A 23,535-nucleotide genomic window follows, 5' to 3' on the forward strand; every position below is an offset into this window, starting at 1 on the left:
TCGAATGCACATTAGTCACTCTCCAATTATATATATATAGAGAGAGAGAGATGGGCTATGGTGCATTGCAATGCATGGGTATCCTTGTGCATTGGACCATAAATCACGGATTCAAAGTCCAAATGACCGATCCAAACCGTTCATCTTGTTCTCCATATTAATATGTGCTTGGAGACCAAATTTTATATTTTTTGGAATTTTTTTTACTATTTATTAAGCCACTTTGAAAATCTGAAAATCTGGATGAACAGTAAAAAACAGTAAAAATTTCTGGACCACCGGATCGGCGATTTTCAAAGTGGCTTAATAAATAGTAAAAAAATTCCAAAAAATGTAAAATTTGGTCCCCAAGCACATATTAATATGAAGAATAAGATGAATGGTTTGGATCGGTTATTTGGACTTTGAATCCGTGATTTATGGTCCAATGCACCATAGCCCATATCTCTCTCTCTCTCTATATATATATATATAGAGAGAGAGAGAGAGAGATGGGCTATGGTGCATTGCAATGCATGGAGGGGTTTGTGCATTGGACCATAAATCTAAAATTCAAAATCCAAATGGCCGATCCAAACCGTTCAACTTGTTCTCCATATTAATATTTGCTTGGAGACCAAATTTTACATTTTTCTGAATTTTTTACTATTTATTAAGTATTTTACAAAATTGTTGATCCAACGGTGGCTGCTGATTTTACTGTTTTGTTAAGCCACCGTTGGATCAACAATTTTGTAAAATACTTAATAAATAGTAAAAGAATTCAGAAAAATGTAAAATTTGGTCTCCAAGCACATATTAATATGGAGAACAAGATGAACGGTTTGGATTGGCCATTTGGATTTTGAATTTTATATTTATGGTCTAATGCACAAACCCCTCCATGCATTGCAATGCACCATAGCCCATCTATATATATATATATATATATATATATATATATATATATGAGTTAGGCTGGGGTGCTATGGATAGCATAGTGGCCTCCCGTGCTACGGCTCAATATTCAAGTTTTCAAAATCCAAACGGTCGATCCGAATCGTTCATCTTATTCTCCATATTAATATCTGCTTGGAGACCAAATTTTATAATTTTCTGAATTTTTTTACTATTTATTAAGCCACTTTGAAAATCGCTAATCCAACGGTTTTACTGTTTTGTGCAGCCACCGTTGGATCAACAATTTTGTAAAATACTTAATAAATAGTAAAAAAATTCAGAAAAATGTAAAATTTGGTCTCCAAGCAGATATTAATATGGAGAATAAGATGAACGGTTCGGATCGACCGTTTGGATTTTGAAAACTCGAATATTGAGCCGTAGCATAGAGGCCTCTATGCTATCCATAGCACCCTAGCCTAACTCTATATATATATATATATATATATATATATATATGTTGAATTGACTACAAATGACAAAATTAAACGTTGAAATTCATCTATCTTATGAGTGATGTGTCTTTATGTGAGAATCTTAATTTTTCAAAGTAATTTTGTATATGAGTCAAGTGGTAAAAAAAGTCTAAAAAATGAATACATTAAAATAAATTTATAAATCTTTTAATTTTGTATAAATGCATCACTCATAATGTAAATGGATTTCAATGGCTTAGATTCGTCGTTTGAAACTAATTCAATAAATTTTAGAATTGAGTTCACAAAAGAGCTTGATGAACTTAAGAACACCCTAGTTCTATTCTTATTTATAAATATGAAGGAAATAATTACATATATTTTTAATTTGAATATGAATCTTAGTTAAAAAAAAATTACATATACTAATTGACGTACATCTGTGTGTGAGTGTGTGTGAGTGAATTTTCTAAAATCATGGTATTGGGTTCTTTAATTTTATGTTGTATTTTTTTTATAAATTTTGTGAAGTTTTCACGAGGAAAGTTTTCAATTGTTAGATATTTTTTTCAAATGAAAATGATTGTAAAAAATTGTAAAAAGGTGCAACATATTTCCAACATATTTTTCCAAATTATATATACCAACTACTTTCATTACTATTAGTGCCAGCAAATATTGTAAAAAATATGATAAATTATATAAGTTGTGTTCAACGAAAATGAAAATGATAGTTCAATGTAATGATTCCTGAGCTGCTTTCATGCTATGCGCCAGGAACAACCAGCAATTTCCGAGAATTTTGTGGTCCAATCAGATCCGCATTGTTTTTACATCTATCCGCATACTTTTCTTAAGCGAAGCCAGAGCCAACGCTAGATCAGATACTTTATTACATCCTGTCCGATAGTGTAGAGCGGAAATTCGTGGCCGGTGTTAAAGGAATGAATGAACAGTCCTGATCCAATTTATCAAGTATCAACGGTGACTACTTAATTCCTATAGGAAGCCTTTATATGCGAAAGTAGGTTGTTTTTTTCTTTTTTATTTATTTGTGGCTGCGGGAGAAAAGTGCGCGAGGTAGGGTCCACAGTGGGGACACGTGGCCATGAATCGTTCCGTCTTATCTAGAAGCCGAGAGGTCTGACTGGGATTGCAATTATTTACAGCGCCCTCTTCGCGTACGCAAATTGTACCCCGATATGCTCCCTCTTCTATTTGTGGTGTGGAAGTGGGACGCTTGGTGAACGGAGGACGCACCAGAACATACGGGGTACATTTCTGTGTGCTCGTTGAATTTTCGAATTGGGTAGTGATTCTCTCTTCCTGGGCCGCTTGGATTAGGTGATTAGCCCGTTAAATGTAATTAAACTTAAGCAAAAGACCGTAATTAATAGAGGCGTTTATTTGCCTGTTATCAGACCTTAGTTGTCAAGATATTTATTGTTCGGGCCCTTAGTTATTTTATTTTCCTCAATTATAATGTTTTTGTTTTGGGTCGCACTTAAAATTGTATAATACCTGCTTTTAATTTCAGGCCCCAACTCGGGTAACTCTGATTAGTTTAGAATTTTGCAGCCTTTTGGATTGTTACAAGGCCTTGCACTTGCTGGACCCCCCCCTATATAATTTTGCAGCCTCAGGGGACGTGTCATTTGAAATGCATTCCCTACTAAATTAGTGTGTAAACTTAGCCAGACGATTTGGATTACAGGACTCTCGGTAGATCTGAGCTGCTTGATTCTATGACTTATTGGTTTATTGCTCATGGAAGAATCTCATATCTGAAAGCAATTCGATTAGATATGGATTACTGTAAATTTTATTTAATTTGATTAACAGTAAAACTTATATTAAATTTCATCGTTTTTCGTATATATGATATTTATAAAGTATGGATTGGATTTCAGATTTATAAGTATTTATGATGTTTATTAACAGAAGCGGACCCACCTAGCCAAAGGGGACAACTGTTCCTCCTGGGTTTTAAAATTCAATGATAAAATACGGATTCGGTATCACTTTGTTCCTCCTTGAAAATTATTCAGCTTCTCCTTGGAACCGGAAAGTCCGTCAGGCCAGTTCAAAAGCACTATTGATGAGAAACTTTGTTCTTTTTTATAGAAATTTACAGTCTAAACCAACTTTGTTGTATTTTAATATGTAAAATGATATTATTTTGTTGTTTTTTATTATGTAAGAGTGTATTGTTTGAGTAAAGCTCGGGTGCTATGGATAACATAAGGTCATCCCGTGCTACGGCCTCAAAAATCTATCGTATAACCTTCAAACTTCGATTTAAATAGCTCAATAAATTGGTTATATAATAAACTTGTAGAATATTAATTTTTACTATTTTTGGAATTTTTTTACTATTTATTATGATTTATGAAAGATGACAAAAAATGAATAGGAAAATAAAAGAAAATTTAGGTCATTTTAGGCCATCTTTCATATCATAATAAATAGTAAAAATTAGTATTCTACAAGTTTATTATATAACCAATTTATTGATGTTGTTCATATAATAATCATTTTCGTTTATTTGACTAATTTGCAAAAACATACAATTATTGAATTTTACGATTTCTTCTATTTTAAGATTATGTAGGTTCAAGAAGAGTTGGAATTGCAATGTAATATGTTTGGACAGAAGAAATCATGAAGACCTTTATCAAGAATATAAATTGTAAAATCAGAAGCTTGGTAAAGTAAGTTTGAGGTTGTTTTTACAGAGGGAAAACGTTGCAACGTTTTAAACCTGTCAAAAACGCTGAAGTAAAAGGTTGATCAAACTCAGAAATAACCTAAAACGTTGTAACGTTTTAGGAATAGTAAAAATGCTGAAGCACAGGCTTTCTGGACGACCTAAAACGTTATAACATTTTAGGATTGTCTGTATCAATGTTAAAGTCAAATATAAAACGTTGTAACGTTTTCTAAAAACGTTGTAACGTTTTAATTAAATCTGAGCTTCAAACAATTCCTTCTTTTGATCAAGATTTTACAGAGCAAAACGTTGTAACGTTTTGGATGAGTTAGCTGAGCTATCAGAAAAGTGTAAACCTAAAATCGCATTATAAGCTAAAACGTTGTAACGTTTTTGGAAAACGTTGTAACGTTTTAGCTCAATTTGCTCAGTTTTGAGCTGTCTCTATAAATAGAACAGTGAGGTTTCTTTCTCACTCATCTCAGCCGACCCTAATTAATTCAAAAGCGATTTCTGAGGGCTTAGCTCACTCCATTGTTGTGAGAGCTTAAAACTTCAAAATCCCTCAAACAACCTCAAACCCACTTCACTAATCTCAACTTAGATTAGGTTAGAGTGATCTATTGAGTGTTTCTCTTGAGTAGCTTGAACTAAGAGACCTTGTTCTCATCTCTTTGAGTTAGCTGTTTGACTTCCCGCTTGGTGTGTAAGGGCTCAACGGTTCATAAGTTGTAATCCTTTCGTATTGGGTAATAGAAAGGCGCACCACTCAAGGTTGCGAAGCCCCGAAGACGTAGGCCTTTGTTTTGCCGAACTCCGTTAACATCTCGCGTGTCAAATTTCTCTAAACTCATCTATTTACTTTCGATTGCAATTTAATTTCAGTTTTTGAGCAATTAGAGGTGCCCCTTAATACAACAATTGAGCTATTTAAATCGAAGTTTGAAGGTTATACGATAGATTTTTTAGGCCGTAGCACGGGATGGCCTTATGCTATCCATAGCACCCAAGCCTTACTCATATTGTTTTTATTGTTTTTTATAATGTTGATTGTTTTTTTTAATCTAGTATTCAATTAGTTAATGAGTTTCAATCTAACAAGCTATTTGAATCTAATTTCTGCTCCTCCCTAACATGAATCCTGCATCCACCCCTGTTTATCAATATTCTCAAATTAATTCATTAATAATGGATCCCTAACTTTTTATTTAACTCTATTTTTATTTTTCTGTTTCTCCCATACTATGATAACTTTGATAGAACTAGAGGAGGAATAGACACTTAACCAATGATCGTTTCAAAGATGTACAATACTCAATACAAAACAGTAGACAAAATGCTTGGCATATAAATATGTAAGTGTACGAATCTGTATCCTCTCAAATATCTGAGAGTACAATTGAAAAAGAACGGTCTGGATTTAATTCTAATTGAGTTAAAAGAATTCGATGTCTATTTAGATATATGAGGTGTGCTTTAAATTTCATCTCAGAATTTAAGAATGATTTGAATTTAGTAATTGAGCAGATTCCGTAGCCCCTAATATCCCTGTTTTGCAAAGTTTACTTTGATCAACATAAATTTTCTCATATGAATTTATGAAAAAAATTTATAAGGGCCCTATAACCTGATAAAATTCCAAAAGGTAGCAATGATAAGTAATAATGAACTCTTTCATTTCAAGAAATCAGGTACACCCAAAAGTTTCACTTGCTGGCTTTAATTAAAGCTGCACCACCTAAACTGCTCTTGCTAAAGTGCATTTTAAATTGGAACGGACACGTGTAATTACGTTTGTGGTGTATGCCTCTAGGTAGAAAATTTGACAGGCCATGGATGATGGAATTGGTGTACGGGGGTAGGTGACGCACTAATATATTCATACATTATCTTTTCGATTGTTCAACTATTATTTATGTCGTGTAGCGATAGTATATATTTCATGAGAGTAGGTTTTGACCAGTAAAAATGAGAAAGATGTTTAAAATATGATTGGTTCATTGACTTGTTCTTTGTATAGTTAAGCTTCTAGGACGTTGACGTCATTCGTGAAAAGCAGTGCTGTAAAAGATGTCGTCTAATCTGACTAATTAACTGATTAGTTGGTGATAATGATCAAATTGCTATAATTAAATTATAGTTGTTGGCAATAATCAAACTCTGATAAATTATTCGTTTTTATTTATACTATCAATTAGTTGTTTTTTTTTATTTATTTATTCGTCATATATATTATAATTTGTCTTGTCTTATTTGAGTTTTTCTAAATGATAATTTCATAAAATTTTATTAATTAACAATGAAATAAAATAAAAGTAAGTTTGGTTGATAAGTTTGATGAGTTAAATTAATCATATTTAATAATTATAAGTATATGTACATAACTTTAATCCAAACACAAAATTTTTCACAAAATTCCGATTAATTGACTGCATATTGATTAATAACTTAACGGTACTCTGTCCGTCTGACGAACGTACACCAATATTTATAACTCTGATTAAAAGAAAGACTTGATAAATTTTGTGTAAGAAATCGTAAGTTTAAAATTCAAAATAAATTTTTGTTTTGTAAATATTAATTATATGTATCCTCCGAAGTAAATTGCTCAAGTAGATCATACATTATCTCATTGTCATAGTTCAGAGGTGAATTTGGTCCAATCATTTCCATGTGTGAAATTTATTCACGATGAAGTAATTTAATAATTATTGAAATAAATTTTTTATTTTGAATCATCTTGTAGGCTAATAGGTTATCGAAAAACTTGGCTTTTAATTGATTTTCTACTTGGGCATAAACCTTGTTGTTGCACGTCTTCTGCAGGACTCAAAATCAGCAATTGTATGAATCATTGCTGTTAAAATGTCGACTCTGGACAAGACTGATCTCCAAAGTCATTGCCGAATCAAATTTTATCAAGATTAGTTGAGTCAATTAATGCTAACAAATATTAGCTTTAGAGCATCTACATCCCTGAAACTATTAGAGTTTCTAATATAACGTGGCAGTTTCTAATCCAGTTTCAGGGATGTGAGAGAGTTTCTTATTTAGCAACTATGCAAGAAAGTTTCTTATTAAAAAACTGTTTATAAACTCTATATTGGCTAAATGATTAACTCAAATTGTTTCTCATTTTTTATTTGTTACTGACGTGGCTTAATAGAAACTCTAAAATGAGTTTCAGAGATGTGAGAGTTAAAAACTTTAGAGACTATAATTTCTAAAAAGTAGTTAACAGTTATTTAGAAATCATGTTGAGTTTTAGAAATATAGATGCTCTTATCTCCGCTAAGCAAAAAGAGGAAATAAAACCTCCTTTCTTCTTTCTCTCGATTAGTCAAGGAAGAAAATGACCTTTTCCTCCTCCATGATAAACTTACTATTGAAAGTAGAATAAGAACAGTGTATGAATGAAATAGCTTGTTTTCATTAACCTCAAAATGTTACATCACTAGTCTATATATAGACTTCATATCCGAAAGGAAGCGTCTAATTGTCCACAGCCTTTTGTCCACCATTTGTCCACAGCTTTGACTTGCGCGAATACTGTAAAATTACTTCTACATGCTATATAATTATACAATATATCACATAAAATATATCAGTTAATCACAAAACATCCAGCAACTATTTGAAGTGGTCCCATGATAGTTAGAAAAAGATTGCAACGAGAAAAGAAATGTACTTTCAAATTATACTTTCGGAACTTGCAGTTATAGGAAGTTATTGGCAGTTAGAGTTAGTTATTAGCGGTTATTGGCAGTTAGAGTTAGTTATTAGCGTCTACAGTGGGTTGAATCTTGTATACTGTAAAATTGAATCTTGTATAAGGTAAAATTTTCAATAGAATCTTGTATACTGTAAAATTGAATCTTTTATACTGTAAAATTTTCAAATAATACTGTAAATTTTCAATTGAATCTTGTTTACTGTAAAATTTGTAAATCTAAACCATAAAATAATACCATGTATACTGTAAGATAAAATGTAAAAAATGCTACATTTCAGCTTAAACTACAACCTGCAAAGAATCATGTATACTGTAAAATTTCAAAATATAAACCATAAAATAATACCATGTATACTGTAAAATTTCTAGATCTATACATACATCCATCATCTGTTCAACAAAAATCTGTTCACCACACAAAAAATTTGTTCACCGCACACAAAATCTGTTCACCACAATATTTGACTCTGCTGATTCTTCAATTCGTACATCTCCCACAATATCGGGTTCGGCATTTAAATCGATTTCTACAACCCTAATTTCTGCAACACTATTCATGCTTGAATTTTCACTTGCCAAATCTTCATTCAGATCAAAAGCCATTGGGGCAAAACTGTAAAAATCAATACTAAAGAATGTTAGACACAAAAAAAAAATATATAATGATGTACATCAAAATGTATTCATAACACTATATTTGTATATCTTATATACTATAAATTACTTAATATAAAATGTAACATACACATATCATAACAAATAATACAAAGTGCATATCAAAACATTACTTATATACTGTAAAATTTGTCACCTATACCGTAAACCAAACCCATTTGTAACATAAAATGATATATATAACATTTAAAAAATAACAATATATATCATGTAAAACTGACTTGCGCCAATCCTGTAAAATTTCCTAATTCAAAACTGTAACTTATGTAAAACAATATAATAACAATTTTCAAACATAAAGAAAAGGTGTCATTTCACTTGCACCAATCCTGTAAAATTCATCATTCAATGCTGTAACTTAAATAACAAATCCTACAAAAAATGTACTTGACATTATCAAACATCCAGAAACTTTTATAACAGTTCGATATCCTGAAAAATGAGACATATATATTGTAATTCATATATATATGTACTGTAAAAAACAGACAATACAAAATCATACAAAATTACAACATACGAATAATATTTAGATAAAAATTCAGTCAAAATGATAAATCTGTTACTGCATACAATGAAAAAAAGAAATTCAACAGAAAAACTTACTAGATTTGAATATCACCGTCTTCTATCCGATTGAAATACACTCTTCCGTCGCGATCATGTTTAAACAACGAGATCGAGTCAGTAATCTAAAAAAAAATCGTCATTGCGAACGAAAAATGAATGACAGAAGCAAAATACTGTAAAACCACAAGATGCATATTGTAAAACTACAAAGTGAATACCGTAAAATAACCCGATTATGCTCCAGATCGCCTCGCTCTCGTCTCTCTCCACCAGATCGCTCCTCCAGATTGCCTCTCTTAGATCGTCTCTGTCCATTAGAATCTAAGAGAGATGCCGGAGAAGTCCATCGGAGAGAAGAAAGCGCCGACGAGTAGTGGCGCCGGCGAACGGCAAGCGGCGAGTAGTGGTGTTGTAACAATGCACTTTAGTCCTTCTGTTGTAACAATGAACTTTAGTCCTTCTGACATTATCAACTTAGAAAATTTTGCAAATTTAACCGCATAATATGATGCATAATGGAAACACTGAAAGCAACCCCATTATCAACTTAATTTGAGAAAGCAATCACAGAATGATGTTTAATATATATTCATGCGTCTCCAATTGGAAATTGAACACGTGTTGTTTATTTTATTTTTTCAAATGCTTACTTATTAATCGAACAAAATCTTATCCGGAATATTAATTTTCATTCCAGGTAAACCAAATCAATCTAAAGCAAAAAATTACTAAATATTGAGTCAAGTAAATCAGTTTACCAGTTTTAGGTGAGAGAGCTCCTTGCTGACGTAGAGAATAACAGTGAGTTTTTGCTAAAGGGCAACTATATTGCCCCTTGTATCACTCAATTCTTGCACCTGACAAGCATACCCCACCAGATCTTCTGTCAGAGCCCTGATCCTTCCACATGCCTCAACAATCTAATCAGATCTCAATGCAATCTCTCTAACTAAACCTGCTTCAACTACATCGAGGTATTGCGTTAGCCTCTCTTGAAACGAGAAGTTCTCTTCTGGATCAGGCGAGAAAGGGCCGTCGCTGCCATGCTACCGTCTCGACCTTCGCGGCCGTTGCTGTCGTCGCGGCCGTCACTACCGTTTCGGCCGGGATTATCAATTCAAATCAATAGAAATAACTAAACTTAAATAGATCAGTAAATAACTTGCTCAAATTGTTTTTCACTGTCGTGGATTCAAATTGTATTCAAATCAAAGTTCAATAGAAGAAACAGAAGTTAAATATATCAATAAATAACTTACTTCAATAACTTTTCTTTAGGAGATGATGAAAATTGTTTTTAAAACTTCAATTGAACCCACGCCTAAGTCTTCCGTCAGTTATTGTACAGAAAAGGAGATCGTCTCGTAAAAGGAAAGAAATCGTGAAGGAAAAAAGGAAAGAGCGAAGAGAAATAGAAAATCGACCGTCACCATAAAATTGCAGAGAGATTTAGATCTGATTTGAAAAGAGAAGCGAAAAAAGGAAATAGAAAACGGACAAGGAAGCTTTTAAAAGAGAAGAAAAAGGTGGGGATCAGATGTGGTCGTTAATCAATGGGGACCGTTGTTTGTCAATGACAGTTTAAAACTGATCTAATTAAAAGTGTGGACAAACCGTGGATAAAACCTTGTGGACTAAAACCTTTTCTCTATCCGAAATACAATTGAGCTCCAGAGAGCAGCAACAGATATAACATAATTCTGTTATCAATAACAATCACCTAATACAAAGTCTAGGTTCAATGAATGTAAACTATTACTTACACCCTGTTTGGATGAAGATTAGAGGAAGGAAGGGGAGGTGAAGAATAAAAATGCATGAAATGAAATAGAAATGAAGATTAACATATTTAACCTCTTCGTGTTTGGATAATTAATGAGGAAAAATAAATTTAATTTTCTGTTCCGTCTTTTTTCTTATTTGGATGATTAAAATTTAGAAGGTTAATGAGAAATTCGATGGCTGTTGTAAGATTGTGACAAAAAAATTTGTATGATAATTACATATGTAAAATATAGAACTGGACATTTCTGTTATTTTAAAAAAAAAATATTTGCAACAAAATTTCTTTCCATTCGTTACACTCAAATTGGGAGGAAAACATAATCTATTGATTACAATGATACAAGGTTAAGCCTTTCACCTCCGACATAATTTTGTCAACCAAACACGATTCGACGTAAATTTTTCTTTTCTTTCCATTCCTTCCCTTCCTCTACTCTCCATCCAAACAAGGTGTTAGGGCCTGCTCAGCAAGAGTGAATGGAGGAATAGAGTGTAAAAGAGGTTTTATTCCTGCCGAACAAGAGGAGAAGTGAGTGGAATTGGAGAATTGAGAATAGTGAAATTGAGTTTGAACTTTTGTAGTCAAAACCCTGTTTTTTACATTTGAGTTCCTCCTCTATTCCTCCATAAGCCAATTTGTTATTCCATAGGAAAGATGGAATAGAGGAATTAACATTTTTCACGAGATAAATTTGACTCATTTACCTATACTCTTCCACCATCAACCGAACATGACCGGAATAGTGAAGAGTTGAAGTTTATTCCAAATTCCACTTTTCCTCTATTCCAATAGTATTTTTATAGTGTCCATACAAACTTCTAAATTAACCAATTTCTTCATCAAAGCACTATAATATTCAATATCTCTCAAAAACCTTAACATTATTTCTTCTATTCCTTTTATTTATTTAACTTGTTATTTACTTTAAAATTTAAATTAAAGAATATACTATTTATTTTAAATGGAGATGTTCATTATTTTTTCCATCAAGGGATAAATTCCAACTCGACCCTGATGTCTCAGTCTCAGTCTCATTCAAACTCGAACCAGAATTACTAGTCGAACCCTTGTTCCATTATTGTAGAAGCTTGGATATGTTGTCCTTGGTTAAAGCATAGAAAAAAGGAGGATAATTGAGTTGCGTCAGTTGCTATTTTCTCCATTGTTACTAGTACTAGCAATATTTGCTGGTACAAGTTTGTTTGGTTTGGGATCAAAAGACAGAGCTTCACTAAGTGTTTGCTTGGCAAGATTAATATTTGTTTAGCCTCCTGTCATTACCCTTTGCAAGCAGATTTTTGTCCCGTGGAAGCTGTGTGCTCAGGAAAATAGAAATGAATTGAAAGATGTGTGCTCAAGAAAAACAAGGGATGGAGGGATGGAAGATTTTCAGCATATATTGATTTATATTTTCTGAAGCGATTTGATTTTAATTCAATAAATAAAGATAGCTTTCTTCCTTTTTTTTGCTTAAAGGAGATAAAGGCAACGTCTGTTAGCATTAGTGTTCTAAATAGTGCATTATAACGGTGCTATAGTGTTTTTGGACCTTAAACGCTAAGTTATGAGATAAAAGTGCGCTATTTAAGCTACGACCGTTATAGCGATAATAGCGGTCCGCTATAGCGCGTAACGTGTAGCACAAATAGCGCACGCTATGCTACATAAGTTTTTATGTCAAGATCCAAATTAAAATTTTCTTTTAAGGACCAATTTTTTTTTAAAGCCCATATTTCTTTTGCTTTTAAATTGAAAAATATAGTTAGTTTATGACATGATGCTTAGATTATTTTAAATAAAAAAAATATTTTTTTTATGTCTTGATGTTTAGGTTATTTGAATAAAAAAGATAAATAGTTTATGATATTACTATAGATATTTTGAATAAGAATTTGAATTTTGCATCAGTTCAATATGATTATTATAATTTTTTAATCAATTTGACATTACTTATTATTTTATGAGACTTTAAATAATGTTAATAATTAGTAGAATTATATAATATAGTTTTGGAAAAAAAACCCGCTATGTAGAATAGCTTTTGCTATAACTATATTATTCGCAATAGTTTTTTTTTAAACCTTCCCGCGATAATGCGATAATCGCTATTTAGAACCTTGGTTAGCATTAATTTCATTTTTTTTAGTAAAGGTTGGAGGTCAAGCCACCCAACTAATTAATATCCACACATGATTGTTCCTTTTGAAACCTACGACCTCCCACACGGAGATCATTGCCTTTGTCACTAGACCAAATGCTAGTTCTCATTGGTAGTATTCGGCAACCATGGCTTAGAGCTCCTTAGTGCTCTAAGGAGTCTTAAGCTCGTCGAACGGGTGCTCCTTTGTCAAGCTTAAAGCTACTTTCTTAGTGCTCCTTTTGCCCACTTTTCTCAAGCTTGCCCAAGATTTTAAACCATAATCACTACAGCATTTTGTGTTTTCTGCGACCGGTAACAGCGACCGAGGCTGGCGCCGGTCGCAGAAAACGATTCTTTTCCCAAAAAAAGAAAAAAAAATGATAACTTTGGCGACGGAGGTTTTCTGCGACCGGTCATGTCGCCGGTCGCTAAAAGTCTTTTTTTCCGAAAAAAAAAAACGCTGGCTCGCTCGCGCCAAACCCTAGCAACGTAATTTTTTCTTCTCCCGCGCACCAGCTTTATCCCCAATTCGACTTTCTCTGCCTAAATTTCAATTTTGCTTCTTTGTCTTCAAATCTGAGCGAGAGAGAGCGGGAGAGTGAAAGCCTTGCCAATAATTTCAAGAGAGAGAGCGATGGAGAGAGATTTGATGGTGAGAGAGAGATCGCGTCTTCTCTCCTGGCTTTGACCACGCCTTCGTTCCTGCGGCTCTCCGGCATCCGTGAGTCCTTCCCTGCCGTTCTTCTACTGTCTGGTTGGTTTCTTAATTTATTTGTTTATTTGAAATGGGTATTGGGGTAATCAGAACTGTCGGCATGAGATTAGCTTTGCCACGATCAATTTTCAGGATATTAGCTTTCTCCGTGGAACTTTTCTGATAAAACAATTTTCTGATAAAGTCCTTTCATTTAAAGCAATTTACAGGAGATTAGCCCTTTCAAAATGATTTTTAGCCAACTGACCTTTTCTAATCTTGTGTAGGTAATAAAAAGACACTGATAGAAATTGTCCATATTTATAAACCTGATATATGATAAATTGATAATAATTTGCTTGATTTGATAAATCCATGTCTTGTGAGATTGGTAATGAGCCATCTTTGGGTTTAGGACTTAGCCGGACTAACAATTTGAATCTCGAAAGATAATTACAAGGTAGCACACTGATTATCTTTATTTATGTTCTTGGTTATTGAGGATTGTCAACTGAGCTTCATGTGGTTTTTTTTTTTAGTGCAGAGCTTCATGTGGTCCTCAGATGGGGTGGTGCAGAGCTGTGGTAAAAGGTGAACTCTAAGTCTTGTTAGTATTGGAATTAGAATATGGTCAAATGGACTTATCGCTATATTTTCTTTAATAATTTGGAATTTTTTTTTTATGTAATGCAGTTTGATGCTCTTGTTTCGGCTTTGCCATTGTCTAGAGAAGAAGAGCAGTTGCAAAGAATTGCTGAGTGATCGAGTTTGCCTGTGACGATAGCAAGGTCAACTCCTCTCTCCTCTCTCCTCTACCTTCAATTAGTTGTCTTGCTGTTTTCTTATCCAATTTTATTCTAATTTCCTGTTAATTTGCTTAAGATCGAGGGTTTAGAAGTGTGTTATTTAATTAATTTCAGCTCCTCTCTCCTCTACAGCTATATGGTACTTGTTCTTTTCAATTAGATTGAAAATTTGATGCAATTTTTTTTAGCGCTTTGCTAATTCATTGTTACTTGTCTTTTTTAGCAGCATATAAACGTGATTATTACTCTTACTTGTCTTTTTTAGCAGCATATAAACGTGATTATTACTCTTTCTGCTGAAGAGGTAAACATAAATGAACTTTGTTACTTTATTTAGCCTCAAATACTATCGACAGAGGATCTTGGCAAAGGCATCAAACGTGACCATAAACCCATTTTAAATAGTGAAATAAGAAATGGTGTATTGGTGTTCAATTTCAAGAATTTTGAGAACCTGACCCTACTTGCACAGTAAACAGAAAAATAAAAAGTTCAACTTCAAAAATTCACAGAGATCAATTTATAAGTCCAAAAAAGAAAAAAATTATATAGGAATGCTCAGGGTGATGTCCTATAACTGTCTGTAAAGTGACATAGCCTAATTAGGTATACAGCTATTTTTAATATTTTTCTTTGTGTTTCTGGTCATTTTTGTACCAGTTAAGTCCCTTTGTCATTTCCTTTATCTGTGTGCTTATCATGTGCACCAGTAAAGATTATTCAATGATTTATTGAATCCCTTATAGAACTTGTGATGAGCATATAATACTTTTGGTATTAATTTTTTGTTTCTTGGCCTTTTTTAGGATGAAGGTGATGACTGAGTTGGACATAAATAGCTGGGTTAGAACTTTATTAATTACATTATATGTGTTGTTTTGTTAAACGGGGGTGTTTGATATTATGCAAAATAATAATAGGCTGTTTTTTTATAAATAGCTGGGTTAGAACTTTATAAATAGCTTAATTTGGGAAAATTGGAATTGAGAATTTTGAGGAATATGTGTTGTTTTTTTATATTTCATGACTTGAGTTGAGAATTTTGAGGATATTATAATTGATACTATGGCAAAATTAGAATTGTTGTGTTGATATTGTTCCCGTTGTATCTCAAATAAAAACCGTAATTTTGTATGATATTTGATGTTATAATTGAATCGATCTATTGTGTATGTTTTGAGAAAAGTGAAATGAAAAAAAATCCAAAAAACTAACAAAAAAGTAAATAACAAAAAAAAAACTGACATAATAGTATCAGCGACCGGGTTTTGACTTTCAGCGACCGTTGTTTGGTCGCAGATATCTCTTCGTGACGTCAGCAAAAAACAACAACGATCAAAAAAATTGGTCGCAGAAAAAGTATCAGCGACTGGATGACGTCATTCAGCGACCGGCGACGTCATCGATTGAGTATCTGCGACAATGCTTTCAGCGACCGGAGTATCAGAGACCGGAATCAGCTTTCTGCGACCGGAATAACTATCTGCGACCGGCGACGTGACTTTCAGCGACCGGAAAACCGGTCTCTGATAGCCTTTTTTGCTGTAGTGAATTCTACATGGCTTAAGCAATTTGCCAAGCTTAAGTCTTCTTAAGAAAGTGATTCTTCAACTTTATTGCCGAATGGGCGCTCCTTAGTGCAGCTTAAATTTTAAGTTTGTGATTCTTGCCGAACATCCTCATTAGTACTAATTTCATCAATCTTGATAAATTTTGATCCAACTGTTTGAAAAGGCTTTGGAGAGCAATTTTGTCCAAATGACTTCATACAGGCTCCCATCATGCATCCTCGTGTTTTACATTATTTATCGTTGTTTTAAAGTTTAACAGTTGATTCAATAGCTCAACATAATCTCCATATTAAAATATATTTAGTGATCAAATTTTATATATTTTTTAGATAGATATAAAATTAATGTTTTTGATGGTCCAAAAACAATAATTTTGTATATATTTAAAAAGAATAGTAAACAATTTAAAAATAAAATAAAATTTGATCTCCAAATATTTTAATATGGAGATTATATTAAGCGGTTGAGAACGACTATTTAAATTTTGAAAACTGAAATAAATAATGTAAAACACGATGATATATGAAAAGCACGAGACATTTGAATCCACGTCTAATAATAATTAAAATAAACGACTTCAATAAACGGCTCTCTGTTTTGACTGTTTACGACTTTCAATAAATAACAAGAGAAGGAATGATAGAATATAAATTCTTCGATCGTAATAAATAAAAAGAGAGAATAAAATTAGATGGATGGGAATAATGATGATGTGAAGTGGATGTAAGTTTTGAAACTTCATCATTTGTACAGAAAATAGATTTACGGCACTTAAATGAAGTTCGATTAACTTAAATTAATTATTAATTATAAGAATTGATTCTCTCTTTCTCTATGTCATTTCACTTAAATTGATAAAATAATTATTACGATTGGATATCTCATCCTCACTAATTGTAGCAACTGCTTGGAGTATAATATGCACATAGGAATTTGGAAAATATCAACTTTTATGGATTATTTATTTATTTTCTTTGCTTTGAAGCAAGCACTTATACCTAATGCCATCCTTCTTTAGTTACAAGGTTTCTTTCTTTAATTAGTTGCTCGTCAACGTAAATCAAAGTTTGGTGAGATTTGTCCTTTGCTTCAGTCATTTAATGATCTTTTTAAATAGTAATGTTTGTATGCTGTAACTATCAAACAACTAAGATGGCCACCGGACAAAGATTTAACACCACACCGGACATTCATGAAAGGATGTTGACAAATTCGGACTTTTATTTATATGAGAACAATATGTGGAGTTTATCTTTTGAATACTTACCTTAATATATTTTTGTTTAATCCTTATATATTTACAACTCTTAAGACTTGTCTTGATAATTATAATGATATGTGAGAAAACAAATTACAAACTGATAAAAATATTAAGTGTTTACAAAAGTAATATTTTTTTCATTAGAAGTAATTTGTTCAATATTTTTATAAATACACAATCATATGGTTCTATTATTTTTATAATTATATGTTAAAACTAACTAGATTTGTGTTAAACTATCTAAATGTTTAAAAATAGAAAATATCTATTTACAAAAATTGAGCTGAATACGTTCATAAATAAACACAAGATGATGAACACTTCGAAGGAAGACCCCCTTTTTATATTAAATCAAAAAATTGGGGTGAGTGACATCCGAAGGGATCTGATCATTGAAAAAATGTTTGAAAATTGCAATGATTTTTTATAAGACTGAACTTTCTAATAAGGAGCTCTTCTATAATATATTTATATTTCACAAACTCGTATCTTCGTTAACATTAACTTTTCACAAAACTTGTCTCGATGTTCATAAAATTGTTATACATCGATAATCTCCTTTCTTTGCAAATGGCTCTATTGGAGCATATAACTTTCATCATTTTAATTACTTGCTTAAATGATGAAGATTTATATTTAATAAATTTTTTATGAAGATTTATATTTAATAAAAAAATTATGAAGATTTATAAGTTCTACACCAATAATTATGTCTACAATAACTTCTTCTTTTTTTTCAAATTATGTCTATAATAACTTAAATCTATAATATCTAAAAAAAATATTTAACTGATCGATGTTCCAGTCCACTAGGTATCGAGGTCATTTGAATCACGACATTCTTGTTTGCACTAAAAAGATGACAGCGAGCTAAAAAATGCTTACAAATTCCAAACATGAATAATGTAATGTCAATTTAAGGTCAAGGTAAAGGCCAAAATAAATGAGAATCAAGCCAAATTGTGGATGTACGCTGTTCAACGATGTGGTTGGTGACGAAAATGAAATGTTCAGACGGGGGATTTTTGATAGACAAATTTGGATAAAAGTTACAAAATCCGACTGGACAACTGCTATCCATTGGGGGAGACTTACATTGACTAATGAATGTAATGATGTGTTGTTAGTAGTTTCTTTATACCAATTACCGGGAAAAGTTAGAACAAGATGTCAAAGATTAGATTACTTCACTGATTTGAATTCGGTTGGTATAATTTTTTCCTGTTCAAAATTTGAATCGGTAATATTATTTTCGATCCAAAATAGACCATTTCCGTATATAACTTTGTGATGTTGTGGTAAGTGAAAGAAAAAAAATCTTTGAATTTGTATAATTTTTTCTGGTTCAAAGTTTGAATCAAGAAAATTCCACCGATCTTTTTATGCATCCAAAAATCAATGTATTCTTTATTTGTTTTCTCTATTATTTTATAATATTTCTATAAAAAAAAATCTCAAAATCTGTAGATATTCTATCTAAGACTGGACCGGGTCCAGTGGACCTTTTCTCAAATTTCAATAGAGCCGATCACATCCCGCATTTCTGAGTGTACCAAATAAGGACTGACAAGTGACAAATCCCTCCAAAGAAAACTGTTCCATCGACGACCAATTAGAAAATGATTAATCAGATACAAAAACTACGTTTGACACTAAACGATATTATAATTTTCTCTTGGTGATGCTTACAGTTACAGTTTGCATAAATTATATCCCGAGATTTTCTCTTCTTTCTCTTTCAACTTGAATTATTTTGACCCTTTCAAATTAACAATACATTTGCAGTACAAAATAGTGACAAACTAAATTAACAAAATTAGGAAAGAACAGCAGTCTTTGTTTATACCATCTGTCATGCGCAGTGCAAACACAGCTGAGCTGAGCAGAGCAACTCCTAAACAAACAGTTCTAAAAAAAAAAAAAAACCCACTGACACAAAGTCACAAACACACAAATTCCTAAACAAGCAAAGCAGGCAGAATTTATTATTTCATTTAAACACAAACTGAGTGACAGATTTATAGATACGATGAACTGTAACTTAAATTTTCTACATAAGAAATAACATATAGAAAGATAATATAATTGAATAACTTTCCATTCTTGATAGAAATAAATCATTTGATCGGATTCTATACAAGTATACAGTATACTGTATACATTGAGACAGTTCACTCGTAATTCTAAAATAAAATTAAAGCAAAAGTATTATTGACGGTAGGTGCGGTTGGTGAGGTGCCAGTCAATATAAACCCCTCGCTCTCACTCTCCCTCCGTAAAAGCGTACTGCTTTCCCCTTTCTATCTCAGTCTTCATCCCCTAATTTTGCACTAGCAAGTGATCATGGGCTCCGCAGGAGGAGATGTGGAGGTCGCCATGGTGCCGAGGGATGAGGCCGACGAGGAAGCGTGCATGCACGCCTTACAACTCTGCAGTGCCTCCATCCTCCCCATGACCCTTAAGGCCGCAATCGAGCTCGATGTGCTTGAAATCCTTGTTAAAGGATGCGGCGGGCCCTACGGCAAGCCCATCATGACCCCGATTGACGTCGCCGCGCACCTCAAAACCGAAAACCCTCAGGTGTGTGCATTTGTTTACTGTCATTTAATTTGTATCAGCATATTTGAGATGGAAATTAAGTGGTTGTTTAGTGGGATTTAGGAGTTGCTCAGATCTAGAATTTGCTTATGGGAAATTATTTGGTTGGTTACTGTCATTTTCTTTAGTGGGAGTGTGACTATTTTGTGCTGGTGATTAGTATTAAGGTTTTAGAGAAAAGTGAAAGCAACCAGAAAGATGTTGAAATTTTTTTTTTTCTTTTTTTTTCTGTTCAATTGAAGAGGTAGGAGTGAATTTAGTTGCTTAAATTTACTGAAATTAGAATTAGAGTGGGTTACAGGAGTTTGACTAGAGTGTTAAAAACAGAAAAAGGCAATAAAGAAAGCCAGAAAAGCCACTTGACAGAAAATACATATTATCCAAAGAGGTATATTTTATTTTCTTATTTTCCCTTCAAATGACTGCATATATTTTATCCTCCAAAATTGTAGCTTAATTCTTTTAATTATAAGTTTTTATCAAAAGAAACAGAGAATAATTTCCTACTGTTAACATTGTGTAAATACAGGCAGCTGTAATGTTGGATAGGATGCTTCGATTACTCGCTTCTTACAATGTGGTTGCTTGCTCAGTTGAGGAGGAGGATGATGGCAACAAGGTGACAAGGAAGTACGGGCCTGCACCAGTGTGCAAATGGCTAACAAAGAATGAGGATGGTGTCTCCATGGCGGCACTCGTGCTGATGAACCAGGATAAGGTTCTCATGGAGAGCTGGTGAGCATCTTTTTTTTTTCTTACTATTCCTCTTAGACTTACTATTATCAATTTATCATAAGGTTTAATTTATGAGAGAATTTCACTGTCGGGTAGATTAGTTGCGGTAGTTTGAATTCTGACTGCATATGACACTTAACCAATCAGTTCCTATAAAATTTTCCACCTGCACAAGTTTTTTTATAAATATTTTTGACTATAAGTATGGGTATTGTTGTAGTTAGTATGCTGATCCGGTACAATAAATGAGGTACATCAATTAGTTGATCTAAAATCTTAGACGTTTAGAAATGGGAGTTCAATTACTGACTATTATATTGTTAACTTTACTGTTTCTGTGAATTATATTAGTTTATGATAGAATGCTGATGACATTTGAACTGATAAGCTCTGATTCTAATAGCATGACAACCCACTGGTAGCTGTAAAACTTCAACTCATAGGTGCTATTTGGTACAGTAGAATAGATGATTGGATTTTGAAAGGTGGATTAGTGGTTGAATGTGATTGGAATTGAGTGGAATAGTGTAATGATGATAGTAGAAAATATGCGGAATATAGGAAAGTTTGCAGTCAGCCCCTCCAATTTTGCAATTAAGCCCCTCTATTTCCATTGGTTGAGATATTCAATTCCATTTGCGGGTGAGGGGGATCTTATGGAATTGGACTATCATACATAAATGAGAGTGCGTATCCTCTGAGATATCTCATATGTTGCGTGACCGACGTGTCCGGTGCCTATTAGGGGGTGATGTAGGGGGCCAGTATTATGCGTGCTTTGAGATTCGTGTAGAGCGTATTTAAACGGTTGGGATATTCCACAAAGTCACGCAAAGTTTGAGATATCTCAAGAGGATACGAATTCCATAAATGATGGGGATGAAATAAAGATATTCCACAGGCTATGCAATGGGACCAATATCACTTTATCAAACAAAATTGAAATTAGAATAGTTGTCCACTGTTCCATCGCTGCTGAACACCTATAAAGGAAAAAAAATGTCTATTATGTTCTTAATAACACAAAAGGTCCATCTTTCTATAGATTATTACTACATTAGTCTGTAGTAAATAAAATTTAAATTAAGATTTGAGTAAATCTGATATAGAATGTTAGCTGTAACTCAGTGCAAGTAGTAATTACTGTTCTACCAACCAACAAATCAAATCATGAGGCAGAACCACTTAGAGTGTGTTTTCAGCATTTACAACTAGATCACTATGTCTGTCACTTTCTTCACCTACATCACTACTCCTGTAAGCATCTTGTAGGTGAGAAATTGAGTATCATTTCATAATTACCTATGTTATTTCGTACCTTTCTCCCAAATTTTAGTGCATTTTGATGTGATGTTTATGTATAACCTAAACTGGCCTTGCTTACATTTTAAGTGATGGCCTTTTGTTCAGAAGTTTAGTGCCACTACACTAATCATGCAGTTTTATGACAGTGACAGCTAGGTCTCTTAGATTTAATTTCCTTTAACAATTGATTTTTGGGCTTTCTGGTCCAATGTTAGGTAATGAGAGGACTTTCAATTACATATTTGGTGAAGTTGAGCAACCCTACCAACTACTAATCCTACGACTCAACAACTACCATCTTTAGATTATATAACAATTGAATGGGTCCAACAGATAACCCCAAACAAGGGTCAGAAAAAAACCAATTCAACAAATCTTTGACAATTATTTTAACTACTCTCAGCAAACATTACCTACAGACAGGGAACTTTAATAATCACTTAAAAAATTGATAGTTATTGGCAACTTATCTATCTGTTATAATTATACTGACAATTTTTTTGAATTCTCAGGTACTACCTAAAAGATGCAGTGCTTGATGGTGGCATCCCATTTAACAAGGCATATGGCATGACAGCCTTCGAATACCATGGCACAGATCCGCGGTTCAATACAGTGTTCAATGAGGGAATGAAGAATCATTCCATCATTATCACCAAAAAGTTGCTTGAACTTTACCATGGCTTCGATAATTTAAGCTCTCTTGTTGATGTAGGCGGTGGCATTGGTGCCACTGTTTATATGATCACATCAAAATATCCACATATCAAGGGGATTAATTTTGATCTTCCCCATGTTATCTCCGAGGCACCCCCTTTCCCCGGTAAGCCTCCTGATACTATTTGTTCTTACAAATAATTGCAAATGAGACATTATTTCCAGCAAGTATATTTCTAATGTATATGTGCTGAGAGTGATCTCATTATTGTAATTGGAATGTAGGAGTGGAGCACATTGGTGGCGACATGTTTGAGAGTGTGCCAACTGGTGATGCAATATTGATGAAGGTTAGCCCCACTCAAAATCTTCTGTTTGGTTTACAAAAAAAAGAAAAAAATTTGAAAGATTTTTTTTTTCCCTCTAAACTTGTCAAACATGCAGTGGATCCTGCACGACTGGAGCGACGAGCACTCTTTGAAGATATTGAAGAACTGCTACAAGGCTCTGCCTGACAATGGCAAGGTGATCCTTGTTGAGTGCATTCTTCCAGTGAACCCTGAGGCAACTCCCAAGGCACAAGGCGTGTTCCACCTGGACCTCATCATGTTAGCACACAACCCGGGTGGCAAAGAGAGAACCATGAAAGAGTTTGAGGCCTTGGCCAAGGAGGTCGGTTTCTCCAGTTTCAAGGCGAATTATGTCTATGCCAATTCTTGGGCCTTGGAGTTCACCAAGTAGAACGATCTCTCTTTTGTTTACATGCTTCGTTTATATTCTGGAGTTGTTGATTGGATCCGGTGGTTGTGATTTGCTAAAGCGGCTTGTGTGGTTTGCGTAATCCTTGTGCTATAGTTGTTGTAAACATTTCAAAGGCTTTTGTCTACTTGTTTCAATAAATATATATATATATATGTTTTTCCTTGTTTCCTTACAAAA

General features: G+C 33.2%; 2 protein-coding genes across 2 annotated transcripts; both read left to right on the forward strand.

Annotated features, from left to right (window-relative positions):
* The first annotated feature begins 11,001 nt into the window (after window positions 1-11,001).
* LOC144567701 (uncharacterized) lies at window positions 11,002-15,561 on the forward strand. The gene is made up of 4 exons (XM_078317866.1): window positions 11,002-11,010; window positions 13,405-13,723; window positions 14,203-14,254; window positions 14,357-15,561. The coding sequence occupies exons 1-4, from the start codon at window positions 11,002-11,004 to the stop codon at window positions 14,439-14,441; spliced, it is 465 nt and encodes a 154-aa protein (XP_078173992.1). The 3' UTR covers window positions 14,442-15,561.
* Window positions 15,562-19,533: 3,972 nt separating this feature from the next.
* On the forward strand, window positions 19,534-23,535 carry LOC144566989 (flavone O-methyltransferase 1-like). Its single transcript, XM_078317014.1, has 5 exons — window positions 19,534-19,881; window positions 20,429-20,634; window positions 22,452-22,762; window positions 22,882-22,946; window positions 23,041-23,535. The coding sequence occupies exons 1-5, from the start codon at window positions 19,645-19,647 to the stop codon at window positions 23,335-23,337; spliced, it is 1,116 nt and encodes a 371-aa protein (XP_078173140.1). The 5' UTR covers window positions 19,534-19,644; the 3' UTR covers window positions 23,338-23,535.

This window comes from Carex rostrata, chromosome 16 (genome assembly GCF_964058835.1).
Source record: "Carex rostrata chromosome 16, lpCarRost1.2, whole genome shotgun sequence".
In the NCBI taxonomy this organism is placed as follows: Eukaryota; Viridiplantae; Streptophyta; class Magnoliopsida; order Poales; family Cyperaceae; genus Carex; species Carex rostrata.